Below are 12067 nucleotides of genomic sequence, written 5' to 3'. Positions count from 1 at the left end.
GGCCAAGTGCTGGCTACCATCAAATGTGATGTGTTCGTTAGTGATAGACTTACGATGAAAGGCGTGGGCTTTTCTCTAAGCGACTTATTCCCCAAAGTGGGGTTACTCTTCAAGGAATTCAATGATGCCTGGGACAGCTAAATCTAACAATATCAATGTTGCACATATAAAAATAGATATCAAGTTTTTACTATTACTAACAGCAAAAAACTTGAAGTAGCAGAATATGTCGAAGCTTTCTGAGTTATAGATTTATGGCGTGCGTCAACTCAATGTCCATAATAGCGGCTGCTGGTTTTAGTGTATCCAGTAATACGGGTAAGCAATTCGCCACATATGGCCACAGATGTTGGGCAGTGACTGCAAATAAAAAGGCAATACTGCATTTTTCTTCCCATGATACTCATCTGGCTGACGCATTAGTCGCTCAGTGTCTGAATATACAGTATTGGACAAAACCTCTCACGAGATTTTTGAAATTTACTAGTAGTGCCCATATCTCAGTTGTCCTTGTAGCTAGCAATATGTATATACTACTGAATGAGAGCCAGGGGTCGGAGCTATTTATCGAATGCTCAAACGTGTAAATTAAACGAGTTGTTGGGGAGATATGGGGGAAACAATGTCATGGTAGGGTGTGAGAGGTTTTGTCCCCAGCAGTTCTTAATCTAAAAACTCTACCAGTACTTCTCCCCTATGAGGAGCTGAAACAAGGCAGCTATATATTTATTTAAGAATGTATTTATACTATTTTACTACAGAGTATCAGCTTGAGAGCTGCTTTGCCCATGGTGGGATAGGAAGGGTTGTATTTGGGGACTGATTATAAGAGCATGCTCTGACAGATGACTGACCACACTTGGGTTGCTACTTAAGCTACTCTGTGCAGCTAGATGAAGTCTAGGATAACTGTATGATATAGCTTTTAGGACACAGGAACCCCAGTATAGAGTGCTAAAAGCAAGTGAAGGTGCATACACCCAAGGATTGATTCATATATTCAGGTGCTACTACCCACAGGAAAAGGATAACCAGTTTAAAAATTCATATATCAAAGCTACCTAATATGTGGCAGATAGGTAAGCTGCTATCAAGGTAGTGAGTAGCCTCAAAAGGGTTTTAGGGCCAAAATATCCATATTCCATACTAAAACTACTTAAAATGCACTATTTTGGCCCTAAAACCCTTTTGAGGCTACTCACTACCTTGATAGCAGCTTACCTATCTGCCACATATTAGGTAGCTTTGATATATGAATTTTTAAACTGGTTATCCTTTTCCTGTGGGTAGTAGCACCTGAATATATGAATCAATCCTTGGGTGTATGCACCTTCACTTGCTTTTAGCACTCTATACTGGGGTTCCTGTGTCCTAAAAGCTATATCATACAGTTATCCTAGACTTCATCTAGCTGCACAGAGTAGCTTAAGTAGCAACCCAAGTGTGGTCAGTCATCTGTCAGAGCATGCTCTTATAATCAGTCCCCAAATACAACCCTTCCTATCCCACCATGGGCAAAGCAGCTCTCAAGCTGATACTCTGTAGTAAAATAGTATAAATACATTCTTAAATAAATATATAGCTGCCTTGTTTCAGCTCCTCATAGGGGAGAAGTACTGGTAGAGTTTTTAGATTAAGAACTGCTGGGGACAAAACCTCTCACACCCTACCATGACATTGTTTCCCCCATATCTCCCCAACAACTCGTTTAATTTACACGTTTGAGCATTCGATAAATAGCTCCGACCCCTGGCTCTCATTCAGTAGTATATACATATTGCTAGCTACAAGGACGACTGAGATATGGGCACTACTAGTAAATTTCAAAAATCTTGTGAGAGGTTTTGTCCAATACTGTATTTATATATTCTACCAATTATGAATGTAGCGATTGCTTGTAGCTGGCCGGATTGGTAGTTAAGGCTGAGCCTATCGATGCGAGTGGGCTATGGTAAGGTGTTAGAGGATACCTCTGCTTGTAAACAATATTCTATAAGCAATCAGACTAAGTTATTGTATGAGCAGAATATTGTTAGAAATAATTCAAAAAGATCATACTTTTTACCCAGCGGAGAACCCAGAGCTATCAAATGGTCCCTTGAGAGGAGCGGGCAGTCTAGGCCAAGGTTGGCTGCGCATTCAGCAACTTTGCAGCCAACATTATTGGAGATTCGCATGGGCAGATTGTAGCTGTTTACCAAACTCACCAATAACTCTCATTCATATTAGAATGCATAATGCACTGGCAAGCGTGGAGAGCATGACCCAATATCGTACCAATCGAGCCCATTGGCAGCGCTCAAAGTCCATTTAGCAACGCTCGCCAGTGGAATGCCAGTTCCATTACGAGAATTACAATGCAGACCGCCGTTTCATCCACCTGTCAAGCATGAGTTGGGGTCAGGGTTACTTGAAAAATCACAGTTTCGGCGACTCCAAGTGCGGCCGGCCTTCCGACCACCAGGAACATCGAATGTCTTCACACTCTAAGCCGGGACCTCCACCATTATTGACGGAAGGAATAGGGGAACTAATATTAAGGACTGTCTATAGAGATTATTGAGTATCATACGGGGTCATTCAATCGACAGAAAAGCTCACGAATAATGCGGGCCAGATAGTGGATGGACATGCATTACAGACACTAAACGGATGGCCAACGACAGCTTACAAAAACTAGAAGGATGGCTGATTTCACAGTAAGCCAATATCGAATGTGATGATATGGAGAGGGCCGGAGAGCTGGAGGTTTAGCGATATGCCAAGCAACATCACAAGTTGGCGTATATACCCATAATACCTTGGGCCACAACACAATTCTTTCTTTGTATCTTCGAGAATAAAGACAAGCAGTATGGACCAAGACCTTTATCAAAACTCCAGTTAAGGTTGGCGGTGAATACAAGCAAGCAATATCAGACGAAGATGCCAGAAAAGTCAATTTAACAGAGAATGGAAGTATCATGGCAAACAGATTTTGACCGCAGCTTCTGTGGTGTTCTAAAAATGTGGATCAGATCGCTTGGAATAGCCGATTGGAAGTATCAGACATAGAAGAATTCGGATGTTAGATAAAGTGTTCGGTTGGGACGAGGGACAATAATGGGAAGCAAGCGATTGCGAGCTTATACCGTAGGAATCTGTGGACCTCGGTCACGCTTAGGTTACGATGGAAGACGCCGAGGAATATTCCATGTGAGAACAACCCCTCTTGATCATGTGATGTAGATCGAACGTCGATATCTCAAGTTTCGGAGGGCCTTCTAATTCCGACACTTTAACAGATGCACCAGCCTGAACACATCACTCACGACTAATCCCATAAAACAGAATAAATGTCTTTTGACCTATGCTCATCTATGAACTTTTTTGTCCCAGGTTAAACTGGACGACTATAAGACCATCACCACTGTGATCCAACAGTGCTAGTGATTGATGAATTGTTGGTACCATGAGCTAATTATAACACAGACAGCCTGGTATCGGCGCATCCAAATGAGATAATTACTACTAGAATGATGGTATCATCGTAGCTCAATACGTGGGAAGCTAAAGGGAAGGACACAATGTCCCATGTCCTATGTACTCACTTAGCGGTCATTTGCTTCGGTCGCGAGCGCGTTAGGCGGGCCATCTGTCCCCGAATACCCCGAAATTTGTGTACGCGCCGCGCCGAGCGTGGATACGTGCCTTAGTTCGTACTCGCCGAAAAGGTATATAAACTGGATAGTATGAGCCAAAACTTTATGTGTGGTGCTACCTCCCTATAACTGTTTGATCAAATCTAACGTCTGCTCAGTCTAACATGTCTTCAGTGTCCAAATTTACTACTCTAACTATAGCCTTCCTTTCTGCCGCTCCTTGTGCTTTGGCGGGCAAGCGTGGTCTTGCTTGGCCTTGGTGTAAGTCACTTCGGTATTTATATGATGGTCACCATTTTACTAATTCATCACTTGGATAGATAACGAGGGATCAGGTCTGAATCCTACGTTGCTCGCTAACGGCAATGGTAATGTTCAATGGTAGACTACTTTATACTTATCCATCGAATTATTCTAATCTCACCCAATCCTAGGATCTACAACTGGGAAACCTGGAAACCCGCAAACACCAAGTAAGTAAATCCTTCATACATTCAGAGTCAGTGGACTAAACGACGCATATAGCAACATGAACTGGATGGGCATGCAAGGGTGCTGGGACTGTGAATCTTCGCCACTCTCAGCACTTAAGTCGCGAGCGGCTCAGTTCGGCTGGAATACCGTTTTATCACTGAACGAGCCCGATCTTGCCGGCACATCGCCTGCATCTGCCGCCGATTGGTATATCACAAACATAAACCCTCTTGCAATCAGTTAGTAGAATTCGTATAAACTTGTAGCTCAGGACTGACAAGCATTCAATTCAGGGAAGGCGATTCCATCTGTTAGTTCGAGCGCTGACGCGGGCAAAGGGCTTGACTGGGCTGCTGCTTTCATCAGCGCCTGTGCCGGGCGAGTAAGTTTGAATTGATTCCGATGAGGCTCTGAAACTAATAAACTGACTTCATTTTACTGTTAGTGCTACTTTGACTATGTCAATATCCATTGGTATGGCACTTCCTTCGACCAATTCAAGACCCACGTTCAGAATGCCCACAACCGATTCCCCAATTACCAGGTGTGTTCGACTCGCAATTGGTTCAGCTAGCCTTCTCGCTAATGCCTTTGGTAGTTGATGATTTCGGAGTTCGCACTTCAAAGCCCTGCCAGTCGTGATCAACAGGTTGCATTCCTCAAGTCGGCCATGACCTTCCTTGATGGTGCTTCCTATGTTTCTTACGTGAGTATCACAGTCACACATAACGCAAATAGCTAAAGTACTCAATATTTTAATATAGTATGCTGTCTTTGGTGCCAGCAAGCCGTCTCTGATCTCTGCTAACACCGGGGGCGGCGAGGTCGGCACCGGTTCCTCCCTCTATAACGATGACGGAAGCCTTTCTGCCAACGGTATTGCTTATCGTGGATAGATTGCAACTTTTAATGCATATGATGACTAGAATTAGAAGAATACAAATGTTTGAATACCTCCGAAATCGTCACACTTTGCTCAAGACCTACGTGATATTACCGATGTGGAGAATCCAGCTTTAGTCTATCGGATTCGCAAAACATCCTGTCTGCACGAAACCATGCTTAATATACCGGGTTGTCAGCCACGAGATAAATTTCACGAATCCAGTTGTGACTTTGTAAAGCTGCCTTATTCGGAATCTAAAGCCATTGTGGCCCTGAACAGGTGCACAGCCACCTAAACTCCATTCAATTATTCGGTATTCCATACATATAGATTACAATATCAACAGGTCCGAATTAATGACCCTCTTGTGTGATCTTCATAAAACAGTACCGCTACAGTAATTTCTTATCAAAGCAAGGCTCTGCGCAAAACTGCGCAGTATGATGGTGGCGTCGGATCAGCTCTTTCGTGGGGCTCATCTCAGCTAACGAATCATCAAGGGAGTTGCATGAACATTTAGACGACCATGACTGTGTGGGTCTCTCGCTTCTTGCTCGGAATGAAGATTTATTGGAGTACCAGATACACCTCATCCAAGGTTTCTCCTTTAAACACAGCGCTCACGGGCCCTATCGGAAACGCTGCTTACAAGGTGCGTTAACTCTTGTGAGGCAAATACATATCTATATACAACTGCTTTGATTCTAAGATTTCGACCCCCTTCAGACTGAGCAACTGGGAAACAACAATCAAAAGGGGCGATCAGGTCATAGCCACCATCCAATGGAAGATATTTAAAAACAGTATGCTTACCATAGATGATAAGTCGTATGCTATCAAAGACGTATTTCCCCGGCTCAAGAAGGCGTCTACGTGAGTCTACATGACTCAAGTTGGCAGTGGTCATTTATTTTTCGATAGATCAAGAGTTTTCAGCATGCCAACCGGCGAGCAATTCAAATGGAAGGACTCTTCTCGACTCTACATAAGTTAGTTTCGTTTAGTATAAGCTACCCTTTCTATGGCATACTATCAAGTGCATATCTCACGATAGCGGCCTCGAGCTGGCCACATATCATCGGAATAGATCATGGATTAAGAGCAAGAGTCCAACGCTCGATACCTTGCATGGTGCGAGCATCGAACAAACTGACGTGCTGATCGGTGCGTCTCGTTCGATAGTACTAATAACCTTGGGTTATAACGCAAGCTTTAAGTTACCTGGGTTATTACAGAAAAGGAGGCAACAGACAGACGGCGTGAAGGTGGTGGCGGTTGATCTGAAATAAATCCCTCACGGGACAACGGTATCGATAGTAGTATACTCCAGATTTGTTGATATACGAGATTTAATATTACCATATTGCACGAGAATGTACGTGCTAAAGTCTAATAGTGGCACTAACAGGTCAAGCTACTGAGACAACCTGGTTCAGAACGGCACTACTGATACTTCTGCAACATGAGCAAGGCCTAGGGCGAGTCCGCTTTGGAGTTATAGATGATATCATCGTAAATAGACTTGGATGTATACCTATCGTGATGGTTATCCATATGATATGTTGGATGCCGCTGAGTTTAACAACGACATCTTTAAGATATTGACTCGAGCATGTGGCTGTTGTATGTATGCAGAATACTCGATGTTGTGAGTAGAACTAAGGCACACGCAAAAAAATTGATTATCGCCCTCGAAAAGCTCAAAGCATATATGTACCCTACGACGAAAAACAAGCTCAAGAATACAAACGAAGTGATAAATAGTATATGATACAACCGCGATGTTGCAGGTAAGCAGGCGCATGGAGGAAAATAACATGCTCAACAGGCTACACTAAAATTTATGACTGGATGAAGGGACTTTACGAATCCACACCATAGGATCGTTTCGAGCGCAAAAATTTGCCCCGTTCCATCGTTGATTTTCTTGTTCGACTGCGTGTGGCTCGGCTGTCAGGTTCAACATTCTGAGTAAATTGGGACTGCAAAATCTTTCGTACGCGAGCCTGATTCTCTTTGGTAGGGAAGATGAAAGGGTTGGTTCGGGGCTCGTCAGTGTGGGTATCGAATAGGTTTCGAATATCCCCCAAATTGGAACGGGTATCAGGCTCGAGTGAGGGAGAAGGTGTTTCGAGAGTAGTACTCTTGGCGCTTTCGGGATCGGTTCCGAGCGCCAAGTCCGACTCATGTTCAAGTTCTGATTCGAATCCTTCAAGTTCGAAAATGCCCAGCGGTTCGAGCTCGAGTTGATGATAAAAATAAGCGATAGATCGAGGGTGGGTGTAGTATTCCGATAAGGATCCACAGGCAGCAGGACCGGGTTCACTCTGGGGGGAAGATAAAGCGATGCCATGTGTATCGTCAGAACAATCCGTCACACCATTAAATAACGAAATGTCTTGAAGCGAACCATATATCGTGTAATCCCCGCCATCTCCCCTCGAAATACAAGGTACGGTGGCAAACGTGCCTTCCGGGTGAAGTTGGCCAAGGGCTGGGTTGAGTTCTGGATTGAGTTCTGGTTCTTCGATGGAATCCCCGATGAATTCTGCCCGGACTAGGTCGAAATTGGGAGTTCTCAGTCGCGGCTCATCGGCTTCCGAGGTCGATGGAAACTCGTCCGTTTCAGAAGTTTGTCGACTGAGCGATGCCGAGCCGTAATCATGTACGAGGGCTGCGCTATCGCTTTCGGCGAGGCTGTGAATTGACTCGTTGAAAATCTCCGTCAGGGCGCCGCACGATGCTTCAACCGGGACGTCTCCAAGAATGCCGGCAGTAGGCGCATCGTCGAGAACTCCGGCGAGGGTGGGAGGACCGAGAGTTCCGGCGTTGATGGGAATGATATCTTCGGGAGCTGGTGGTACTGGTGTACGCGCATTAGCTTGAGACCCATCGGAATCTGAGGGAGGGTAGGCAAGAGCGCCAATAAGGACCTCGGTTGTAGCGGGAGACGGTGTACCAGTTGGTGTATGCGCTATAGAAGGCACCACTTCTTTGATTGTCAACCCCCCCGACTCAGATACAACTTCCGGGCCGGCCATACCATCCTCAGCTACTACACGAGCTGAGTTGGTTGGGACCTCTAACTCATCCGTCTTATCCACGAGCTTTTCGTCCACCGCGTCATGCGTCGAATTGTCTGGCCCATGTTCTATACCCAATTCAAACGTACCCGAGTCGGCACCAAGCAACGAAGCATCCCCCACGGCAGAATAATCCCCCTCAAACACTTGGTGCCTATCTTCCACGGCCGATTCGACATTGTCCGCCAACTCGTCGCCCTCGCTTTCGGGCTCGTATCCATCCGAGTACTCCAGTGACTCGTCGACTTGTTCGAGGGTCGTGTCGACAGCCAACTCCGACCTTCTCGGACCGCGGGGGATGAATATATGCGCTTCTGTCGAAACGGCATGCCCCTCGGATGCGCGGCGATGACAAAGGTGAGGGGGTGGGCGTCGCCCGTACCACATCGTGGGAGCCGAGACTCTTCTGGCCGAAACCGTGGTCGACGGACCGATATCGGTCCTGGCATCTGGATTCAACGGAGTCGATGTTAACTCGGATGGTTCCAGTGGATCAAGTAGTGCGGAAGTGGAATGAGACATCTCAACAATCGGTCCGGATGGGGCTGCTGTGGGATTTGACACTCTCGAACCCGAGCCCGACGCAACTCTGCCCTTGACAAAAGCGTCCAATGACCGTTTTCCGGGTTTCACCTTGACAGTTTTCATCGCGCGTCGGCCAAGTGGTTCTTGCCCTCGCTCACGACGGCAAACATCGCACTCGCAGGTTCCAGTACACAGCGGACATTGGAAATTTTCGAGAAGTGGGTTGAATGGAATGTCGTGTCTGGATTGGCCATGAGTTAAGTATCTCCAAAATGAAATAGAAATCGAGCGTACTTGGCAATGCATCGTTGACACCAATACAGCCCACACTCATGCGCCTCTCCATGCGGAACACCTTTCTTCCGCCGAGTTGTCATACTTCCGCATCGCATCTTGATCCTTCCAGCTATCGAGCGAGTTCGACAACAATGACAATACTTTTCCGAGCTCTCCTCAATCTCTGGGGGTAAATACTCGTAATGCGAGGGTAGAGCCAACTGCGGGTCGATCACGAGGTACTTGATGGCTGGCGCCTGGGACGTCGAACCTGGAGTTGACGGGTCGCCCGTTTGGGATGTGGGTGCACTCGATTGTTGTGAAGGATACTCGGAGGGATCTTTTCCTTTCCCCTTGTCTTTCCGTACGAAACGCTCCAAGGCCCTGCGCGTAGCTTTAGATGCACGGGGAAGCAGAACGCAATCCATACGTAGGCGACGAACGGCGGGGCGAGAAGCAGGGAGCACCGATGTTATGGTTGGGGGCGGCATACTGGAGATGTAGCTGAAATTGGAATACGAGGGTGCCATAGATTGACGGATAGGCCGTTCGGGGGAGGAAGGAGCGGCATGCGACGGTCTAACGACCCGGTACTGAGGCAGTTGACAAATGGGCTCATCATACATCGACTGAAGAGGGTCATCATCGTGAGTTTCGGTTGGCCCGGGGCTGGGTGGTTGGGCAGTATCGTGGGGTGGGTGACGCTCAACATCGCGAGGCGGGGGTAGTTCCGTCTCACCAAGTCGGGACCGGCTCGTAGCCGTTTCTGGGAGTGTTTTGCGAAGTAGACGATCCTTTGATGATACGGTTAGACTAGACACGGACGTCGTGGCTGGTCGAAATAGAGGGTTTCCGGTCCAGTGAGGGGAAGGGGGAGGCGAACCTAAATTCACAGGCGGAGAAGATTTCTTGGGCGAAAGAGTGGCTCGTTCCATTCGCTCAGGTAGAGGGCCCGAAAGCCGAGAAGAGGAAGCCTCCGCCCGCTTTCTCAACGAAGACAAAGCGTCTCCTTCCTCAGGCGAAGGTGACGGCTCGGGTACCTGAGCGCCCCTTTTAGTTCTACGACCAGTTCCAGTCTCATTAGTAGTAGGCTCCGAGTCCTCGATGCTCTCCACTCGCCGCACCGCACGTTTCCGAGAAATTCGGGGCTGTTCGCTGGACGACGAACGGTGACTGCGAGGTGTGGACGGAGGTGCGCCCTTGGTAGGAGGGGGTATTCCAGGCGCCTCTCCAGAAGGGGAAGTTGCAGTCGGCTTGGTTACGACTTTGCCAGGACCATGACTCTGCGCCTCTTGGTTCGAGTCCAGTGAGGCCTTTCGATTCGAACGTCGCTCAGATGCACTATGGGGCCGAGATCCAATCAATATTACATCGGACGAGGCAGAGTGCGATCGTGACCTCGAATCCGATGGAGTGGGCCTGTAATCGCCCAGCGACGGGCTCGGCGACGGTGGCCTCCTCTCTCGCACCCCTTCCATTTCCTCCCTTTCCTGTTCCCCGTCTGCTCGTTCGTCTCTGCCTTCTGGTCCATCCGCACTCGGCCCCTTTTCATACATTATGTCATCATCTGAACTCGAAACGACAATAATATCCTCGGCTATAGGGGGACTCGGAGCCGATATTCGGGGCCGTTTGGGACCCGTAGACGGAGACCTTGATTTAGAACCTGGGCCGCGTTTGGTTCCTGCAGCGAGTTCAACAAGTGAAGACAGAGGTTTGGGCCTAATGGACGAGGAGGCAAGATTGACCTGGAATAATCGACCCGATTCCAGATGAACTGCGAGCGGGCGATAAGAAATGGAAGATCCTGACGAATGGGATCGAGAGCCAGGTGTATTTGCAGGTGGGAGGAACGGGGAGTTCACTTGGCGCGGGGTTTGAGCTGCGGGTACGAGATTGAGTGGTATAGGCGTAGGATCGATGGGAGTCTCCACCCTGGTCAGACGTGCTGGGGTGGTAGTAGGTCGAGACGAGGTGGCAACCGGACGCGCGGGGGTGATCCCAAGGCGTGGAGCAATGTATTTGCGACGTGCTGGGGTCGCACCTATAGGAAGACGAGAGGACGAGGCAACGGCACCAGAATCGAGGCGCGAGGGAGATGAAATAGCACTGGGCCGGGCAACTGTGCGGTCGTCACTGGGATGTGTTGATGGGATGTTTTGACTGATACGTGCAATCTTCGATGACCTAATTAAATATATTAAAACACGTCCATTGAAAGCAGGAAAAACGGAAAAACAAACCTTGGTAGACTTTTCGGCTGTAAATTAAATGGAACAGGCCCTTCGTCATCCGAGCTATCGACTATATATTCGTGGTCGTCAGGTTCTTCATCACACTTCGAAGATGTGGAAGCATGTTTGGGAGGCTCCGGAGTAAGTAAAGGTAGCTTGGGACGAATGGGCGATGTGCTGGCTGTCGGTAACAACTTCAAGCCTCTTTGGCGCTTTTTGGTAATTCCAACAGCAGAAGACGGTCGAGTCGTCCGTGGCGTGGGGATATTTTCAGGAGCATACCCTATACTGTCCTACATATCATGACGCACAGATTGACAATTGGATCATACGTTTGTTTTGGATTTGAATTAAGCTTCAGGTGGATAACGAGCTTACAAGTGCATTTCGGCCTCTGGGGCCTGCAGAACTGAACCTTCCGAAAGATGGATGGCGAGAGGTGGAGGCCGTAACGCATGGTTGGTGGGGAGACGAAGCCGGCGCTAGTGATTGAGTAGAAGGGTAGTCGGCGTCAATTGAGCGATGTGATGTTGACTTGATCGTTGCTATCGGGGCTGACGGCGGCGGGATTAGCGCAAAGTCGTCGTCTTCACGAGTCCGTCGTTTAGTCATGATTCCATGTATCTCTGCGACGCCAACTCGATGATGACTGGATCAGGAATGAACGCCTTTGCTGGATAAAGAAAGTAAACCGAATTAACGCTGAATTTTCTATATTTGCTCCATACTTACGGACTGGGGTATGATATGGTCTCGAACAGTCTCTAATCAAGCCGTGTGAGTCGGGCAAAGGTGATCGCCAGGGTGATACACAAGGCGGGCTCCGTTTGCTCTTCAAATGTCACGTGATATTAATCAAGATGCCTGTTCCATAACAAGCCACTTATTCCCCTTGTCCACGTTATCCCATCAAGATAGAACATCGACATGTCCCTCAAAATTAGTTCC

General features: G+C 47.7%; 3 protein-coding genes across 3 annotated transcripts; 2 read left to right on the top strand and 1 right to left on the bottom strand.

Annotated features, from left to right (window-relative positions):
* Positions 1-3805: 3805 nt before the first annotated feature.
* Positions 3806-5011, top strand: RhiXN_01142 (glycoside hydrolase family 128 protein; the record flags this gene model as incomplete). Its single annotated transcript, XM_043320961.1, has 8 exons — positions 3806-3902; positions 3962-4022; positions 4076-4114; positions 4167-4354; positions 4409-4497; positions 4561-4659; positions 4714-4821; positions 4880-5011. The coding sequence occupies 8 exons, from the start codon at positions 3806-3808 to the stop codon at positions 5009-5011; spliced, it is 813 nt and encodes a 270-aa protein (XP_043179973.1).
* Positions 5012-5527: 516 nt separating this feature from the next.
* Positions 5528-5878, top strand: RhiXN_01141 (uncharacterized protein; the record flags this gene model as incomplete). The annotated part of the gene is made up of 2 exons (XM_043320960.1): positions 5528-5653; positions 5711-5878. The coding sequence occupies 2 exons, from the start codon at positions 5528-5530 to the stop codon at positions 5876-5878; spliced, it is 294 nt and encodes a 97-aa protein (XP_043179972.1).
* A 985-nt stretch (positions 5879-6863) lies between these two features.
* On the bottom strand, positions 6864-11731 carry RhiXN_01140 (mucin 2, oligomeric mucus/gel-forming; the record flags this gene model as incomplete). The annotated part of the gene is made up of 4 exons (XM_043320959.1): positions 6864-8850; positions 8904-11072; positions 11129-11412; positions 11498-11731. The coding sequence occupies 4 exons, from the start codon at positions 11729-11731 to the stop codon at positions 6864-6866; spliced, it is 4674 nt and encodes a 1557-aa protein (XP_043179971.1).
* Positions 11732-12067: the final 336 nt, after the last annotated feature.

This window comes from Rhizoctonia solani, chromosome 4, assembly GCF_016906535.1.
Source record: "Rhizoctonia solani chromosome 4, complete sequence".
Lineage (NCBI taxonomy): Eukaryota > Fungi > Basidiomycota > Agaricomycetes > Cantharellales > Ceratobasidiaceae > Rhizoctonia > Rhizoctonia solani.
This window is presented reverse-complemented; position numbering and strand designations above follow the sequence as displayed.